The sequence below is a fragment of the Drosophila rhopaloa genome, unplaced genomic scaffold, assembly GCF_018152115.1.
Source record: "Drosophila rhopaloa isolate 14029-0021.01 unplaced genomic scaffold, ASM1815211v1 contig_115, whole genome shotgun sequence".
NCBI classification, from domain to species: Eukaryota; Metazoa; Arthropoda; class Insecta; order Diptera; family Drosophilidae; genus Drosophila; species Drosophila rhopaloa.
In genome coordinates this window covers 8694661-8712362 of record NW_025334990.1, presented here as the reverse complement: position 1 = coordinate 8712362, position 17702 = coordinate 8694661, and the positions used below count along the sequence as shown (strand labels likewise).

Sequence of the window (17702 nt, the reverse complement as noted above, 5' to 3'; positions counted from 1 at the left end):
AATCGAGGATCATCCACCTCTATAAACTTTCGTCGCGCAAAAAACAAGTAAGTAAAGTTCAACCGCTCCGCATTATTTCGGCATTAATTGCGTATAGATACTCTTTGCCAATGTAGGGTATATTTTACGCAAACAAAAACAAAGAAAAAGCTAAAAATATCTGTGTTTTATTGCGTCTTGGCTGTTTTGAAAAGTTGAATGCACTCGGCATTTTGAAGCGGCAGTTTTACAGTTAGCTTCAGTTTATTATAGAAGACTTAATTTAACAACTTTTATATTATTGCTTCTTTGCAGTATATCTACCTTAAAACCAATCAGAATGTTCGTTATACGTCGTAGCGCAGCCCGCCTGTATCCCGCTGGAATGCAGTGAGTAATATATATATATATATAATTTATAAACCTGTGAAACGGTTTACAAAATTAGAAGAGTTCCTAATACTAAATTTCATTAAACATGAAGTGTTATGTATGTCTCGCACTTCCATTTTCCTCAATGTGTGATAAGATAAGCTACTTCGATCCCATCGAAATCGCTTTCACTTTGCGCGTGTGTGTGTGTAAATTCTATGCTGACTTCACTTAACTGTTGCGTAACTTAACAAAGCCGAAAGAAGATTTTATAAGTTCCGCTTTTCCCGTTTTGCAGGCTGGCCAAGATGAGCGGCAGCCAGGTGGGCGACCTTGGCAGTGGCGCCGGCAGAGGTGGCGGCGGCGGCGGCTCCATCCGCGAAGCTGGCGGAGCTTTCGGCAAACTTGAGGCTGCCCGCGAGGAGGAGTACTTCTACAAGAAGGTGAGTGAACCCAAAGAACAGCCCATTTCATCATTCAATAGCTTTATTGAGCAGCAGAATTAGTAGCACGGTCTGCCGCTGAGCAGCTCCTCAACCCCACACTTTTGTATGCGAAAGTTGATCTCCTTGAAATCCAATCCCGCGCCAAAGGCTTTCTGCAGCCGATTCGACAGGACCCATAGCTCCTCTTTGCCCTCGTGGTTCCGCACGATTTTTAAGCCGCTGGCGAACTGCAAACGCTGCTCATCCTCTACAAGCATCACCAGATTTTGATGGGTGTACGCAGTGCGGATGTTCCAGGCCAAAATGCTAGCTGGATGAACGAGGCCGCAGATCAGAAAACCGGACTCGCTCATGGCCGCTCCCACGCACTGACTTCCTCGCTTTCCCAACACCTGGAACTGATCAAGGGCGGCGCTCACATCGTTCAGCCGCCAGTTGCTGCCATTGTTGACCACATCCAACGGGATGGCCATCTGCCATTCACTTGACAGCGAGTGGAAGTACATCATCCGTCGGCCATCTAATCCGTGGGGTGTAAGAGTGGTCGACACAGTGCCATCCCACAGTTGGAAGCTCTCACCGGCTATGGTGAAAGTTCCAAAGTCAGGATGAGGATACGTAAATTTGTTCTCAATCCGCCACGACTGCTGGGCGGCCACATCGTACACCACAATTCCATCCCCAATGGAGTCCGCCATGTACACGAATCCCACATTGCAGTTTTGGGGATCCAATTCGACGGTGGGCGTGACAAAACGACTCACGCCCTCCTTATACAGTCGCTTTGGCATTTTGTACTGATGGACAACTTTCCCGCTCTCCAAGTCAATGGCGTACAGCTGCGGCGGACAGTGCTGGATGAAGTCAATCTCACCACTGTCCAGAATCCATATCCGTCCACATTCGTCTATATGCGTCCGGTATACAGAAGTCAAGCCATTGCAATCAGCTCCATGAGATCTGTGCCATTCGTAGCTGGGATAAGCCTGTAGAAGGGTGCCATTCGGACGCATTTCGTTTGAGACGTAGGCCAGGGAGTAGGGCACACCCTTGGCAAAACGCGGAATGGTCACAAAAATCGAGGGCGTGGCATCGCCATCTAAAATATATCATGTTAAGGAAGCTTTTTAAGACGAGAAAATAACTCTCACGTTTGTAGTAAACATCCACATCGATGGGGATCACGCTGCCTGGATCATAAAGGCCTTCCTTAATCGCTCGCGCCCTTTCTTGCGGCGATGGGAACTCGAGCTCAAGGTTGTAGGCTCCAAAAACACTTTCCAAGGTCTGGGTAGATGCAGCTAGCCAACAGACAGAGCAGGCTGCAATTAGGATCAAACGCAGCATGTCGCAATCCTTTCACTTTCGCGCCGACTATACCACTTAAAGTCCAAGCGGATACTGCGCATGCGCGACGGTCCGCTGGCCCATGTCTTTCTAATCCAGCCAGCCACTCGGCAGGCTAAGCGGGTCAGCTTTTGTAACTGGTTTAATTGCACACACAAAATGTTGTGCACTGAAATTCTGGTCGAGCCGTGGCAGTTTGTTTACTGGTGTCCACCTCGGAAAACAAGTTGCTTGTGTTGGCTAATTATGCACGCCACCCATTTGGTGCGATTGATCAGTTCATCGCCCCATTAAGTGTTATAAATTATCCAGTCAATACAATTTAGTTCGCAATCCAGTCCCAAGCGTTGATGGTAACAAATCGCAATTGTCGTCAGAAGCCCGAATCGGTTAAGGTCAGTTGGTAGTGACAAATCAAGTGTAATCTCAAGACATTCAGGCTCCCAAACCCGCGTGGGACTCATATGGCTCTTAGTTGTTGCTTGAGATTATAGACTTGACAATCATCTGGCGATAACAGTGACCCCGAACTTTGCCTCAATTTGTATGCCCCAAGAAATTCAAACGTAAACGTAATGAACGCATATAGTCCAGCTTAAATTATTTAAGATGGAACCAAAACCAAATATTTATGTTTCCGAAACTAATCACTTGCTTTCATTTGAGTCATACACACGCATTTGTATATTATTTCAGCTGTTATCTTCTGATTTTTAACAAGTCGTTTTAAAAAACGTAAATTTAAAGAAAACTGTAAATTAAACTTTAAATAATTTGTTTTTAGAAAAAAAAAATTAACTTATTAAGTCGTTTCAAATAAACTCGACTTTTCGTAGTTTTTTAAAGAAATTAGAAAATTTACATTTAACAAGCATCTTTGATTATATAAACCAATCTTATCGGCAGTAGTCCATTTTAGCTGTTTCATGAAAAGAGTTTTACACAAAAAATGTAAATGTTTGCATATTGTTTCCAATTACATAATTTACAACTCAAGAATAGGGCGATAATAAAATTCCCGTAGTATTGCGTTTCCTACTTACCCACATGGAATTTTCACCCAATAAACCATACAAATATTTACATATATTTATTTTGTTGGTTTAGTAAATCACTAGCTAAACACCAGACGATTGGTTAGATCGTCATCGTTTGAAAAGAAAACGCCTCCTTGGACGTCATCCAACTTGCGTCGCAAAATGCGGAAGTTAACCTCGTTGGATTTTATCGTACCGGCGGCGATTTTCTAAAGGAAGAAAGATAGGTTTAATATTACACATAATTCTGCATGTTCAGTCCCACCTGATAGCGATTGGAAAGCATCCAGAGTTCCTCCTGTCCATCGGAGTTCCGGACCACCTTCATGCCGCTCACAAACTGTAGGTCCTCTGACTTGGCAGGCAGATTGCCGAAGCTTCGTGAATTATAAGGCGTATTCACGTTCCAGACAAAAAGCTTGATGGGATTGAAGGTGACGCAGTAGACGTTGTTCCTGCCATCGATGGCGGATGCGGCGCATTCGCTCCTCCGCCTGCCCAGCAGGGTGAACTGCTCCGGCAATGCTTCCGGTCCATTGGCCCAATTCTCCTGCCTATTCAGCGCACTCAATGGCACGGAATACTCACTGGCACTGGCCAACGGATGGAAGTACAGATTGCGCTTGTCATTGTTGAGCGCGAACATGCCATCCATCAGATTGAAGCTCTCGCCGGCGATAGTGTGGTGGCCGTAATCGGGATCGGGGTACATGAAGCGGTTCTCTGCACGCCAGGAGGTCTGCGCCTGGTGATCGTAAACCACCAAGCCGTGATAACTCACATCGGCCACATAGATCATTGTGCGACTGCAAGAGCCCCTAGGCGGCGGATCATGCACCAGAACATTCGGCGTGATGAAAAGGGAGCCACTGGCGATGTAAGTGTTGTTCGGGAAGCGGTAGCGATGCAGCAGGCGATCGGTACTTAGGTCAAACTGGAGCAACTGCGGCGGACAGTACTGGGTGGTGCCAATTACACCCGAATCAATGACCCACAACTGGTTACACTCGGTTATCTGGAAGTGATTTAATCCCTAGAATATCTCGTTCAATCTGTAATAAATTCCAACTTACAGCCACCCTAAAGGCAGAGGTAATGAGATCGCAGTTCTCGCCGTTGCCATTATGCCACGAGTAGCCAGGATACGGCTGCAGAAGTGGACCATTCCTGGCCTGCGTCTCGGAAACGGTGGCCAGTGTGTAAGGAATACCGGTGGCGAACCGTGGAATGGTGGTGAACAGCCTAGTCTTGCCATTGTTCATATATTGCGCCTGAACATCGATGGGGGTACCATTCTCCGGCACCAGATTACCCGCCGACTGGGCGTTCTCCCGATCCTGGGCCGTGGGAAAGCCGTACTCCAGCTGGCGCCACTGCGTCATCGTTTCCACAGTGCGCACGGGACGCGATCCTCCAATTCCAGGGCCATAACCCTGGGCAAGGGTCAATGACAGGGAAAAACACAAAATCAGGAAGGGCTCCATTCCGCAGCAGAGTCCGACTCAAAGTGTTCTGGTCGAACTAGGGGCAGTTGCTTATCAACCAAGTTGGTTTTTTGGGGCCTGATAAGTGGAAGAGAGCCGCTGGCGGAGATTGAAGAGAGTGGTACGCGGATCGGCTTTGTCTAGATGTCGACGGCCAATTAACAGTGTTAACTTTATTGATATTTGGCCAGATGCGGCCTAGAACGCGCAATAATTTAATACGGTGACCCCGATTAGCCAACACTTTCTTCGTCGTTTCTCAACGGAAGCCAACTATCAACTGAAAACAGGCTTTTCTGGGCGGCAGAAGATGAGCAGACAGAACGGCAAGCAATGTTGTTATAGAGGCTGATTCAGGTTCACTGGCAAGTGGTTTTCCCCCGGTCTTTTTTCGCACACCTTCTTTATTATGTTGCCCGTTTCTTGGTCTCCAAAGCGATATTTACATTTTTTGTGGGTCCGTGTGACAGGTTCGTGCTAAAATTGTTAACCAAATATTTGATCTTATACGTTGTCTAAAAAGGTGGAATTGTTTGCGTTTGGGAACAGCTTAGACCAAAGCCTCTTATATGACTGGCAGCTAATAATGACAGTCCATTATTGATGAGACGCTCCAAGTGTGGGCGGGCTTAGCTAACCCGTAATTAGTTTTTTTACGACTTGCTATTGCTAATTGTTTTCTCCACCGGCTAATCACAAATTTCTTTTTGTTTTGCTTTTTTGCAGCAAAGGGAGCAGCTGGATCGCCTGAAGAACGACCAGATTCACCAGGCTGAGTTCCATCATCAGCAGATCAAGGAGCACGAGGAGGCCATTCAGCGTCACAAGGAGTTCCTCGACAACCTGCACAAGTGAGATGGGAATCTGCGGGAGAAAGTGACCACACAGATGTGCTAACTCGAGACATTTACTTAACTGCATTTCACTCTCTTTTGTATTTCCCCAACTGCTCACTGTGTACTGATCCAAAAAATGTTTAATGTATTTGAATACCGCATCAATAAAACACCCATATTTTAAAGGCTTATTTGGACATAAATCTTACTGTAATAGATGATAGCTCGGAAGCACATCAGTGGCTCGTGCTCCAACTGGTTCTTGATGTTAATAGATTTGGTCAGGGGCTTACAACCAGTAAAACTTGTAGAGGAATAACAAATATCTACTCCCAAATGAAATATTAGGTGTTTAATTAATACTATCATTTTTATTTTTTCCAAGTGCAAAAAGATACCAGCTTTATTTGAACTGCAGATTTTTTTTATAAATTAGAGCAAGGTATAATGTGATTCACAAGAATATTGTTTATTTGAGTTAGCTCTTGTTTGGGAATCAGTAACCCCTGAAAACCCCCTCCAAATATATATTCCCCAAACACAGCGACTAATAAAAATGCAAAATCATTGCTTAATTAGCAAACTCGTTCAGCTTTCATTCAGTTTTGAGCGGGTAAACAATTAATAGTGTTGATGGAAAAACTGGAATGCAAAGACTTTCTATACATGAACAGAAATATAAAGAATTCAAAGGGCGAACGACAGGTTTTACTATGGGAGTAAACAAGATTAAAATTTAACGGATTTTCGATGTTTACTTTGGCTTACCGGCGCCACCTGCCGAAACTGGCTTGCAACAATGAACAGGCGTCCACGTAGGAGACAAATCACACCAAATACAAATTACTGCTCATGTTAAAAAAAAAGGTCCAAAACAATTGTTATATTTTTAATAGATACTTTTATGAAAAATAATAACTTATTTACTGCCATTATAAATTAATTATTCACTGTAAAACATCCCTGGTGGAATGATTCCATGTGTTTACCAAAATATTTTCCAGAAGCATGCTATATTAAAAGCAACAAAATGTATGTACAAAAATATATTTCTAATAAATAGCAATTTTTATCCAAAAAAAATTTGGTAATGTAATTGTTGGGTCTTTAGGATGCGTTCGTCACCAACTGTTTACCCCGTTAAGAAGTTTTTTTTGTTTGTTATCGATAACACATGCGCTTATCGGCAGTGTGACCATTGGAGAAACATCTGCAGACACGTATTTATTTAGATGTTTTTTAATTAAAAATTAAATAGTGCTTGAACCAGGAAGCGCAGGCAGTTGATAAATAGCGCAACCGAGCCTCGAAATGTTTGCCAACCTAAAAAATAAACTGATTGAAGAGGTGAAGGCGTCGCCGTCGAAATTCCAGCAATTTGCGAATGCTGCACAGGTATTTTAGGGTTGGTGCGGGGGAGGTGTGCGGATGAAAAATGCAAATTAAGGAAAACATACGCACACCGACATGATTGTTTGTGTGCTTGTAATGCTGGGAAGGGGTCGGAAATAGTGCAATTGTGACCCATTTCTCGACAGACAAGTGAAGTGACCAGCTGCTCATGGCTTTGGTCTTTTTTCTAGGCCGCCGTGAGCTCATCGTCGAGCACAACACCCAATTCGGACACGAACACCAGCAACACTGAGAACTTCTTCAGCATCACGGAAGAGGGTGGGTATTCCATGAGTCACTAGGAGCTCGTTATCAAGCATTCATATCTTTGCCACCCCCACAGACACGCCTCAGAACTCGCCTTATCGCATCCAGAAACTGCCGGCCACAAGTGCATCTTCTCTACGAGGACGCTCGACCCAATCCCTGAATGGCGCCACCTCCAGGACCCGCAAGCTGTCCAACTCGTCGATGGCCAGCGATGTGTCCTTCCGCCTGCCCACCTATGAAGCGCCAGCCGTAAGTATTTAATGGCATTAAAAAAACCCCTATTCATTAAATAAAATTCAGGTGTACCACTTGCAATCGGATCTGGACGAGACGAGCAGCGAGTTCGACGACTCTGCCTCGACGGCACGGCTGGATGTGATCACCAAGGACCAGCTTTACGATGCGTATAAGAAGTCCCTGGATCGCTATCACAAGTACCGCTGTCGCTACACGGATTTGGCCAAAAAGTACAAAGAATTGGAGCGCGACAGTTCCAAGGCGAGGGTATCTATCTGTCTATCTTATCGGTCCTACTGATAAACCCAATGTAACTTATGTTTTCGATAAAATCGCTTTGCAGTCGGTGCTGGTGGAGACGCAAGACAAAGCGCTGCGCCGTATAAGCGAGCTGAGGGAACAGTGCACTCTGGAGCAGCAGGCCAAGGCGCATCTGGAGGAGGCGCTACGCATCGAGATGGACGACATGAGCTGCAAGATGCAGGCGTATCAGACGAAACTCCAGCTGCTCGGCGAAAATCCGGAAAATATTACTGCTGCTCTGGAGCGAAGCGGCCATTTGCTGGACACGGAGCAGCTCATCGACCTAGATGAGTCGACCGGCAAATCGGCACCTCCTGAAAATGGTGGTTCCAGTGAAGATGCCTCTAATCTCCAGCTATTACTTAAAGAGCGAGAAGCGCAACTTAAAGATGTGACGGAAAAGTACGATGCGCTCCGAAAGCAGGAAGAGGAGAATGTCCTGCTGCTAGCCCAGACAAAGCAGGCTATCCACACGGAATTGGAGCACAAGGACAACGAGGTGCGTCAGCTGCAGGAGAAGCTCAAGCAGTTGGAGTCTCAGCGAGAATCCCACAGCAACGAAGCCAAGGAACAGTTTAGAAAACTCCAGGCCACCAAGCAGGAAGTCGATGCCAAACTGATGGCCACAGAGCACTTGCTAAACTCCCTGAAAGGAAACTATGCAACCAAGGAGCAACAGGTGGCTGCCCTCGAGAAACAACTGGAAACCATTAAAACGGAAAGCGAGCAAAAATTAAAGGATCTGCAACAGCAGAACGAAGATCGTGAAAACCAAGCAAGCGATTCAAACGAACAGTTGCAAAAACTGCAGTCAGCCAAAAAGGAAGCCGAATCGCAGCTATCGACCAAGGAGCAACTTTTGGAATCTCTTAGAAGCGAAACCTCAGCCAAGGATCAACAGTTGAAGAATCTGGAAGAGCAGTTGGATATTCTGAAAAAGAGAAACGAAACTAACTTGGACGAACTTCGACAAAGCAAAGAAGCTAGCACGTCTCAAAACAGCGAAGCACACGATCAGCTAAGGAAACTACAAGCCGCCAAGGAGGAAGCTGAATCGAAGCTATTAAACACAGAAGAACTTTTGAATACACTTCGGAACGATCACAAGACAAAAGAAGAACAGCTGGCTAAATTGGAGAAAAATCTAAAAACTGTTACCGAGGAACACGAATCAAATTTATTGAAATTGCGCCAGGTCAACGAACATTGCGAGTCTAAATTTACTGATGTCCAGGAAAAACTAGTTAACCTGGAAGCAGCCAAGAATGAAGCCGAAGCCAAATTTCTCTCAACAGAACTCAGTTTGAATGCTCTTCAAGCCGCACTCTCGGCTAAAGAAGAGCAATCTTCTTCCTTGGAGAAACAGTTAAATGCCCTTCAGACCGAAAGTGAGCACAGTTTGCAGGACATGCGTTTGCAAAACGATCAGTTGCTCGAAATTGTCCAGCGCCATCAACAAAACGACTGGGAGGCTCAACTCGATCAGGCCAGGGAAGAGTTAATAACTCTTCAATCGCAGCGAGAGCAACATACTCTTGAACTGGAAAAAAGCCTGGAAATGGAGCGCGAATCACTGGCCGCTTTGAGTTCAGAGAAAACCTCTTTGGAAGAACAGCATAAGCTCAAGCTGGAGCAACTGCAGCGTGAGATTCAAATCCTGCAGGATCAGCACGCTAACTCGGAGAGCGACACTGTGGCTGCTCTGAAAGCCCAGTTGGAGGCACTTAGTCAGGACTTGGCCACCAGTAGGGCTAGCCTTCTGGCCAAGGAAAAGGAACTGAAAGCCAGCGGCAACAAGCTAAACAAGATAAAGAAGCAACACGAGCAGCACCAGGCAAAATCAAGCGAACAAAGCGCACGTTTGGAAACTTTGCAATCTGAGTTGGCAGATCGAATTAATCACTCCCGGCAGGTGGAGAGCGAGAAGGAGGAGTTGCAAACTCGCGTCACCGGAATTCTAGAGGAGATCGGCACCATGCAGGCGCAAATGCAGCAGGTGCAGGACTCTCACAGCGAACTGGAGCGCGAAAAGCGCAAGCTAGAGTCCCACATCGAGTCGCTCCAGCAGGAGCAGGTGGACAGCAGTGCCCAAGATGAGCGCACCGCTGCCAAGCTGGAAGAGATCCAAAGCGAAAATACTAAGTTGGCTGAGCGCAACTGTCTGCTGGAGGAGCAAACTAATCATTTGGAATCCCAGCTGCAAGCCAAACAAGATGAGATGGGCAAGATTCAGGTAAAGATGCAACAGGTTCTGGACGAACACTCGAAGCTCCAAAATGCCCAAGAGCTAATGGATCACGACCACCGTACGCTGCAGGATAAGTGCGATGCCTACGAGAAAGACAAGCTGCTGACCAAAGATACGCTGGACTGCATCCAGGTGGCCAGTGAGGAACTGCAGCAGGCTAAGGCCAATTTAGAGAGAGATCTGGAGGAACAGCAACAACAACTGTTGGAATTAAGAGAACGTCAGAGGGAACAGGAACAGCAGTTGAGCGACCAGGCCGATCGATGCGCCGAATTGGAAGCCCAGAACACCGAGAGCGAGTCTCAGCTGCAGGCCACGATCAGCAATCTGCGCGAGCAACTTGACTCTCATAAGCAGTCAGAACAGGGCATTCAGGAGAAGATTCAGGCCACTAGTGCTTCCTTTGCCGCACAGATTGCCACCTTGGAAGCTCGCTGGAGTGCCGCCAACTCTGATGTGGAGCGTCTTCACGAAGCCAACGATGCTCTGCAATTGGAAATGGATCAGTTAAAGATCAAACACAGCCAGGAACGGGAGGTAGTAAAGGAATCCGTGGCCCAGAAAAATCGACAAGTGGTGGAGCTCCAAGAAGCCATGGCCCTTAGGGATCGTCAACTAAAGGACAAGGTAGATGCCTCCGAAAAGTTAGCCAAAATCGATGAGATCCAAATCGAGAATGAGTATCTTAACAAGCACACCAAACAATTGGAGAAGGAGTTGGCTGAAGCCGCGGAAGTTAAAGAAAAACTAAAATCTCTGCAATGCGAATTGTATGTTCTCCAGGAGAAGGCCGAACAGCATGCCGTCCAAATGTCAGAAAAGGAAACACAAAGTGCGGCAGCAACGGCGGAATGCTCTGAACTGAAAAAAGCCATTGAGGAGCAGGCAGTCGAGTTAACTCGGCAGAAGGAGCACGCTAGCTTTGTTACAGATCAGAGTGACGCTGTCCAAAAGGATCTCCTCCAAGCGCAGCAGCTACTCCAGGATACACAAAGCGAACTAACGAAAAGCCAAGAAGAACAAAACAGACTGCAAGCCACAGTGGAAAGCCTCAACCAAGAGGTGACCAGTCTCAAGGACCAGTCATCCGCCTCATCGGACTCCGACAGCCTGCGCAGCCTTAACGAGCGCCTACAGCGTGAACTGGAGGATCTGAAGCACAAGAGTGACGGCGCGGAATCCAATATGCAGCAGGAGATCGAAGAGTTGCAGGCGAATAACCAGCAGATGGCCGAGCGCATCAACGAATTGGAAGCCTTGCGTGCGGGCATTCAGGCCCAGCAACTCCTGGCCAGCATGGCACCCAAAAACGTTCAGGAAGCTGCCGCTGCCGGAGAAAAAGCGGAACTGGAGGCCAAGCTCAAGGAGATTATGAACGAGGTGCAGGACGTTACGAATCGAAATCTGTTCCTGGAGCAAAAATGCGAGAACTACCTGATACTCGAACAGTCCAATGAACGGCTAAAGCTGCAAAATGCGAAGCTTTCGCGGCAACTGGATGAAACACTGGTGAGTTTTTATTAGCGGTGAATATTTTCATCCAATTACTAATTTATCTTGGTTCGCTGATAGGTATCCATGCAGCACAGCGAGGCTGTTCCAGCTAATACGGAGTTTGAATACTTGCGCAACATCATGTTCCAGGTAATATATTTTGTGATGAAGTTTTAGAGAATAATCATCCCCTACACACATATCAACAAAAAATGTTTTAATGTTAGAGAATAACTTGAAAATATATTTTTTCAGTACCTGACTGGCAACACAAACAATGAGACTCTGGTCAAGGTGATATCGGCGGTGCTTAAATTCTCGCCCCAGCAGGCCCAAGTTGCATTAGAAAAGGAGCATCAGCGACGATCGCTGGTAGAAACCGACACTATATTATCAATCTTTATTTTGAACTTATTTAAACATTACTATTCCAGCTAAACAAGCTAATCTAGCATGAACTGAATGCTCTCTACGACGGAGACTGGAACTGGGAGCCCTGCCCGGCGACGCTTCTAGACCTCAAATGAAGTCGGAATGATTGGCCCGAGATCACAAGTACCTTATACCTCACATCCGACAGATGGGATGGATGGTTCCGGCTAATACTGCAGGCATTTCGAGTTGTAGAAGCAGTTGATGTGTGTAAACCCCATACTAGATCAATGTTATTGTACAGTCCACTAATTAACTATAGCTACTTCTGTCCAAATCCATGCTAAGCACTTTTGTACATTTTGATTACGCTTTCCTTTGTTTCCGTCATTCATTTGCGTACAATCCATATATCATATTCCCCACTTAACCCCAATCTAACCTTAGTGCAATCGTTTTGTGTATTTTAGTTATAAGTTGAAATTTGTAAAGATTCGCAGCGCAGTTGGCATTTAGTTTAATTCAAATTCTATACAATTACATACATAAATAAATAGTTGCAATTCATACAAAGGAATCTCTAATCTTTTGAAGCCTTTTTAGTAGCAGCTACTTGACGGAACTGCTTTTTCCGCTCCGCAAAGCATCGGAACATGGCTCTCGTTAGCGGATCCATTTGATAGCTGGGCCTGAAGTCCTTCAGGGCATCCAAAGTGTACGTGAATCCGAATCTTTGCAGACGTAGACAGGCCTGCACGGCCGGCAGTTGAACTTCAGATCGTGGCACTGCCACGAGCAGCCGTTTCAAGAACCCCACGAATGCGGATATATCAGTATCTAGGGGCAGTGGTTTCAGAACCAAAGAGATGCACTGCAGCAGACTCACGAGCCGGGCATCGTATGACTTGTTCTGGGCAGCGAGATCACAGTAACTGGTTGCGAGCGGCATTAAATGTTTTCCCAGTACGCTATCCAGCACCTTGAGATGCGAAGAGCGCCGGCAGAAGAGCGCAAAGGCGTAGCCCAGCTGCTCAAGTCGGCCGGCCTTTAACTTTTCCACCAGGTTGTCCAGCACCTGCTGTTTGGTGGGCTCAAAAGGTTGGAAGTGGTATTCAAAGCGCAGCTTGGATAGCAGCAGCCGTTCGGCTCCATCTGGATCCTGCATGTCGTACGTGCGGCCCATCAGTAGATGCTTAATCACTGTGATAAGGGGATCCGAATGATCATAATCCCGCTGTTCTCGATGTGGGAGGACCGTGGGAAAATGGCGCAACAGCTCAATCACTAGTGGCGGCATATCCCGGTCAAAGTGATACAGTATTTTAGCCAGCAGTAGCCTTGCGGGATTTTCATATTCCGCCGACAGCGTTGCCTGTAGCGACACCGCCTTCAAGTAAAGATTTACGTACTTCAGCGCCAACTCAATGGCCGGTCGCTCTTTGGTATTCCGGAACAACCGCTCTTCCAGCTCAGACAAAAATCTCTGCGTGAAATCAAAATATTTCAAGGCATTCAACAGGCGTTCCACTGGATGCTCATCGGTGCCAATCCTGCAGATTACCGTTATCATGGCGTTGACAATCACGGCCTCATCTTTGGTCAGCTGGTAAATCTCCAGGGCCAAGTCACTGCAGGTGGACTCTAGTTGCATAGTCTCCTGAAGATATTTGCCTATTGCGGAGCAAAGTCGAGGTTGTGATTTTCCTAAAGTTTTCTTCTTCGTGTTGCTAGGCCTTTTGACCCCTTTCCCCACGTCAATTACATGTTGTAGGATCGACTTGGGTTTGCCATCTTGCTGCCTGCAAGCAGCTTGCTCCAAGGGAATTTTGGTTGGTGGATCGAAAAAATCTTCCGTTGGTTCGGAAACGGGAGAGGCTGGAGACTCTTCGCTGATTGTATTGGTCTGCTTAATGGGTTTCAGTTCAGTGTGTGCCTCTTCTGCCATTAGTCTGTTAGACTCCACGGGCTTAAATTCTAGCTTCGTGTTTTTTGAAGACTCCGACTTGGTTAATGCTTCTTTTAACTGATTTCTTATTTGCTCCACAAGCGATAGTCCATTTCCTGCACTCCCTTCGTTAAGAAGTTGCTTGGCTCTCTGACGAGTTAAGCGAGTTACTCCAGTTGGCGAAAGTGTTTTGATCTCATTTTGTACTTTTCTTCTTTTAGTGGGCACTGGACGAGGGAATGGTGATTCCTCTGGTTGTTTAACGGAGGTTTCTTCGTCTATAACCAGACTCTGCTCATCTTCAGATTCATCACTTAAGTTTGAGGTGGCTTTTGAACTCGTTTGCTCTTTGGGCAGTTGGTGTTCGTTAACTACAACTCCAAAATTTTCGATAAGTAATGGTGGCTTTATGGCAACTAAATCGGCATGGGCGAGTGAAGGTAGGCAGTGCGAAAGAACCATGTGCTCTTGACTAACCTCACTTTCATTTTTCTTATCGGCCTGTTCCTTGGAGAGTGACTCTTCTGCAGCACTAGAGTCTGTATCATCTTGTAATAGTGGTAAATTAAATAAATTTAATTTATCCGGCTCATTTCTGAGAACTTTTTGGTCTAGTTCTAGTTTGAGTGCATGCTCCTCGTTTACATCTGAATCTGAATCACTGCCGAACAAGGAAGAAATGGACCGCTTTTTGAAATCTGGTTGGTCATGAGAAATTTCACACTCCGCCTTAATATCATCAGAATCATTATCCGATACACAAAATTCGGGATTCATCTGCTCTTCGCTCACTTCGGATTCTAAATCTGAATCACTTCCGAATAGGGATGTATTTAAACTTGGTAAAATATCCTCTTGGTTTAACTGGCTTTCCGGATCATTGCAAGATTTAAATTTCAGCACGTTGTCTTTCTCAACATTTTTCCTTATGCTGTTATCAGGATTTGAGTCTCTGCTAAGCAAGGGTGAATTAAGTCTTTCTGTTCCGTTTGGAACTTCTGCTTTTTTTTCTCGCACTTCACAAGTGCTCAGTTCCAAATCAAGCATTTCTTCAGAACATTTTTCTTCCCTCACATTTGATTTTACAGCAGAATTACTGGAAAATGTGGATAGATTTGATGGAATCGCTCCGTTCGTAGCAACCTGTGATAACTTTATAATCTTCTCTTTTTTTTCTGACTCGATTTCTGGTTCTTTAAAAATATTCACTTCCGAGTCCAACTGTTTTTTAGGCAGAAGCTCTTTAGTTTTATCTTGTATGTGCAAGAGTTCTATACTAGCGTTATTTTGGTCATCATCTTTTAAAGATAAATCTTTCTCTTTGTGGACTGGAGTAATAGGTTGTTTTTCTTTATTTTCTTGCAGTAGGAACTCAGCATTTTCCGCAGGGCTTTCAAAGTCTTCGGGAACCTCATCCTCCAAGTTTTCGTTGTCATTTACTTGGTCTTTCGCGTTGGATGTCAGCTGAAGGAGGTACAGTTCTTCCTCATCCAAATCCATATCGAGATTATCACAGTTGGCCATGTTAAAATTATTCAATTTGCTTAAAAATTGGATTGCCGTTTCTGGCTTTTGTTCATGCTCTATTTCTTCTGATTCAATATTTTTTTCCTGACATGCTGGCTCCTTCTCAAAACAATTTCGTTTTGGAGTAGGATTTGGTATTGTAGCCGCTTTGCGCTTTTTAGATTTCGTCTTTCGTCCTCTGGGTTTGGAGGGCAGACGAATTGGCGTAACATCTCCGCCGTGGCTGATGTTGGGCGACTCGATGATGGGATCCGTGCCAACGTCCATGCAATCTGTGCTAGTGGCGAAATCTAAAACGAATGTGGAGTGAATTAACCATCTTACTGATATGTATTTGACTGTTTTACCTCTCTTGCTGGCGCTACTACTCGAGATCTGCTCCGTCTGGTTCTGCGTGCCCTCATAGAGCTCATACAGCCAGCTTGTGAAGTCCGCCTGGCTGACGGTGGGCGGCGTGGCCACCGTCGGGTTGGAGCGCCTTTGCAGCAGGCCCAGCACCATTTGACCAAAGACCTGCCACAGCTCCTCGAAGGCATGCGGCGGCAGATTGGCCAGGCAGCTTTGGTTTTGAGGTAGAAAGTTGAGCAGCTCCTTCGCGAGCTCCCTGGAGGACCTGGCCTCCTCCTTCACACTGTCCAACATGGTTCGCGAGGGTGGGCGTGAGGCCGACACTTTGATTTGCGATGGCAGCTCGGACACAAAGTCAATCTCCCGGTGTATATCACACAGAGTGGTACATGTAGTCACACTCGCTGTGGTGGGTATGTCCTCCCACTCCGCCTGCGGATCACTCAGTGTACTCATCGGTTCAATTACAATATTATCGCGCCAGGAGAGCATTTCATCGAGTATCTGCCGCACATTAGGAAGGGATTTTGGTTCCGGAAAGCAGGTGCCCACATCGTGCTGCCTAATGAAAGAGGCTGTGGTAGTGCCCCTGGTGGTGGTAGTGTTTTTGTGCTGCGTGCCCTGGTTGCGGGTCTCAATTAGATTCTCCACCTGCACAGCCACAGAACAAAGAAGGGGCTTAGTTATTACGGGTTCCACGTCGGTCTGCGTAGATTGGTTGACCCCAGGCTGATGGCTTTTCCGTTTGCTTCGTTGATTGGGACTCTTTGGCGTTGGAAGAACTATATCCACCGCCTTGCAGTGTTCCTTCAGTTTCTTTAAGATGTTCTGGTCCCTCCGCAACAGTCCACAATCGTCACCCAATCGCTGGGCCAGCTGCATGATCAAGGACAGCACATCTTTAGCATCCACAGGCAACCCCCTGACCTGCAGCTTCTCCTGCAAATTTTCGCAGTTAAGCACCTGCGCGTCCAGCTCCTTCTCCAATTCCCCGCAACGCTCGCTAATCTGCCTACAGGACTTTTCCAGCTCAGTTCGCTGCTGCTTCTCCTTTTGATACAAATCTGTCACCTCCTGGGCGGTGCGTTGGAGGTCCACCAGCTTTTTGTTCTGGACCTGAAGCTGTTTTATTTGGCGGATCAGCTCGTCGTTCTGGGCAATCCGCTGGGCCAACCGGATTCGCCTGGTCCGAATATCATCATTAATCTTGGGGAGTGGAACCTGCCTGTATGGTACCACCAAGCCATCTTGGAGCGGTGCGGTGGAACCAAGGAGATGATCAATATTGATGTCCGAGAACTCTGACAAATCCATGGTCTCGGCCGACTTGTTGTTGCTGGATTTCACGTGGTCGCGTTTTTAAGCGCTACTGACGCACGAAAACTTTACAAAAACCAACGTAAGTTGTCATTTTTCCATATAGATCGCAATTCTGGCTGTAGTAGGACAATCTTTAGTTGCGGCTCTACTGATTTAATACACAAAACAGAGAACTAAAACAATAATCCGCGTTTTTCCTGCCGGTTCACCAAAACATTTCCCTTAGCGATGACACAGACACGATAGTTTGACCCAAAACGTAACTATCGATAGGTTTTAGGTATGTTTTGAGGGCTGAACAATACTACTCAATACTGTCAACACACATCGGAGCTTATGCGAATAGGTAAGAGCAGCGACTTTTTCTGTCATTAGATGTATGTTATAAAAATAGGCAGAACTAACTAATTAAGTTTAAGAGGCAGTGAAATAATAGAATCTAGTAAACATCACTTTCTTTTTTAACTAATACAAATTGTATATTACAGTTCTTGTCCTGTTAAAGTCTCTGAAAAGAAAAAAAGGAAATAATTTTATACAATATTTATTATTTATTTAATGTAAATTATTTAAATACTATCTTTAAAAAATGCAATAAAATATTAACTTCGTTGTTTTTTAATTTCCATATACTCAAATTTATGGAATTTTTTGTCCATATTAGAAATACTAGCATATTTGCTATGTGAAATAGTGGGCTGATACGGCCCTTTAAGACTTATATGTATATAGAACCTGCGCCAGA

At 45.7% G+C, this 17702-nt stretch overlaps 5 protein-coding genes across 5 annotated transcripts; 2 read left to right on the top strand and 3 right to left on the bottom strand.

Moving 5' to 3' along the window:
* The first annotated feature begins 93 nt into the window (after nt 1–93).
* On the top strand, nt 94–5692 carry LOC108050787 (ATPase inhibitor A, mitochondrial). The gene is made up of 4 exons (XM_017132646.2): nt 94–112; nt 295–369; nt 650–794; nt 5392–5692. The coding sequence occupies exons 2-4, from the start codon at nt 320–322 to the stop codon at nt 5518–5520; spliced, it is 324 nt and encodes a 107-aa protein (XP_016988135.1). The 5' UTR covers nt 94–112; nt 295–319; the 3' UTR covers nt 5521–5692.
* LOC108050786 (protein yellow) lies at nt 826–2234 on the bottom strand. Its single transcript, XM_017132645.2, has 2 exons — nt 1949–2234; nt 826–1896 (listed from the first exon to the last, which is right to left on the bottom strand). The coding sequence occupies exons 1-2, from the start codon at nt 2142–2144 to the stop codon at nt 854–856; spliced, it is 1239 nt and encodes a 412-aa protein (XP_016988134.1). The 5' UTR covers nt 2145–2234; the 3' UTR covers nt 826–853.
* On the bottom strand, nt 3222–5224 carry LOC108050785 (protein yellow). Its single transcript, XM_017132644.2, has 3 exons — nt 4255–5224; nt 3447–4196; nt 3222–3390 (listed from the first exon to the last, which is right to left on the bottom strand). Exons 1-3 carry the CDS (start codon nt 4663–4665, stop codon nt 3259–3261), a joined length of 1293 nt encoding a protein of 430 aa, XP_016988133.2. The 5' UTR covers nt 4666–5224; the 3' UTR covers nt 3222–3258.
* A 999-nt stretch (nt 5693–6691) lies between the features above and the next one.
* Nucleotides 6692–12394, top strand: LOC108050784 (golgin subfamily A member 4). Its single transcript, XM_017132643.2, has 8 exons — nt 6692–6896; nt 7085–7172; nt 7237–7412; nt 7464–7667; nt 7744–11460; nt 11524–11595; nt 11701–11817; nt 11880–12394. Exons 1-8 carry the CDS (start codon nt 6813–6815, stop codon nt 11895–11897), a joined length of 4476 nt encoding a protein of 1491 aa, XP_016988132.2. The 5' UTR covers nt 6692–6812; the 3' UTR covers nt 11898–12394.
* On the bottom strand, nt 12301–17173 carry LOC108050783 (little elongation complex subunit 1). The gene is made up of 2 exons (XM_017132642.2): nt 15637–17173; nt 12301–15579 (listed from the first exon to the last, which is right to left on the bottom strand). Exons 1-2 carry the CDS (start codon nt 16949–16951, stop codon nt 12398–12400), a joined length of 4497 nt encoding a protein of 1498 aa, XP_016988131.2. The 5' UTR covers nt 16952–17173; the 3' UTR covers nt 12301–12397.
* Between the last annotated feature and the right edge of the window lie 529 nt (nt 17174–17702).

Coding starts and splice junctions, on each gene's coding strand:
- LOC108050784 (XM_017132643.2), top strand. CDS start 6,813: ATGTTTGCCAACCTAAAAAATAAACTGATTGAAGAGGTGAAGGCGTCG. Junction 7,173..7,236: donor CTTCAGCATCACGGAAGAGG/GTGGGTATTCCA, acceptor CCACCCCCACAG/ACACGCCTCAGAACTCGCCT. Junction 7,413..7,463: donor CCACCTATGAAGCGCCAGCC/GTAAGTATTTAA, acceptor AATAAAATTCAG/GTGTACCACTTGCAATCGGA.
- LOC108050786 (XM_017132645.2), bottom strand. CDS start 2,144: ATGCTGCGTTTGATCCTAATTGCAGCCTGCTCTGTCTGTTGGCTAGCT. Junction 1,897..1,948: donor TGTGGATGTTTACTACAAAC/GTGAGAGTTATT, acceptor GATATATTTTAG/ATGGCGATGCCACGCCCTCG.
- LOC108050787 (XM_017132646.2), top strand. CDS start 320: ATGTTCGTTATACGTCGTAGCGCAGCCCGCCTGTATCCCGCTGGAATG. Junction 370..649: donor CTGTATCCCGCTGGAATGCA/GTGAGTAATATA, acceptor CCCGTTTTGCAG/GCTGGCCAAGATGAGCGGCA. Junction 795..5,391: donor AGGAGTACTTCTACAAGAAG/GTGAGTGAACCC, acceptor GCTTTTTTGCAG/CAAAGGGAGCAGCTGGATCG.
- LOC108050785 (XM_017132644.2), bottom strand. CDS start 4,665: ATGGAGCCCTTCCTGATTTTGTGTTTTTCCCTGTCATTGACCCTTGCC. Junction 4,197..4,254: donor CCTCTGCCTTTAGGGTGGCT/GTAAGTTGGAAT, acceptor AATCACTTCCAG/ATAACCGAGTGTAACCAGTT. Junction 3,391..3,446: donor TGCTTTCCAATCGCTATCAG/GTGGGACTGAAC, acceptor TTCTTCCTTTAG/AAAATCGCCGCCGGTACGAT.
- LOC108050783 (XM_017132642.2), bottom strand. CDS start 16,951: ATGGATTTGTCAGAGTTCTCGGACATCAATATTGATCATCTCCTTGGT. Junction 15,580..15,636: donor TAGTAGCGCCAGCAAGAGAG/GTAAAACAGTCA, acceptor CATTCGTTTTAG/ATTTCGCCACTAGCACAGAT.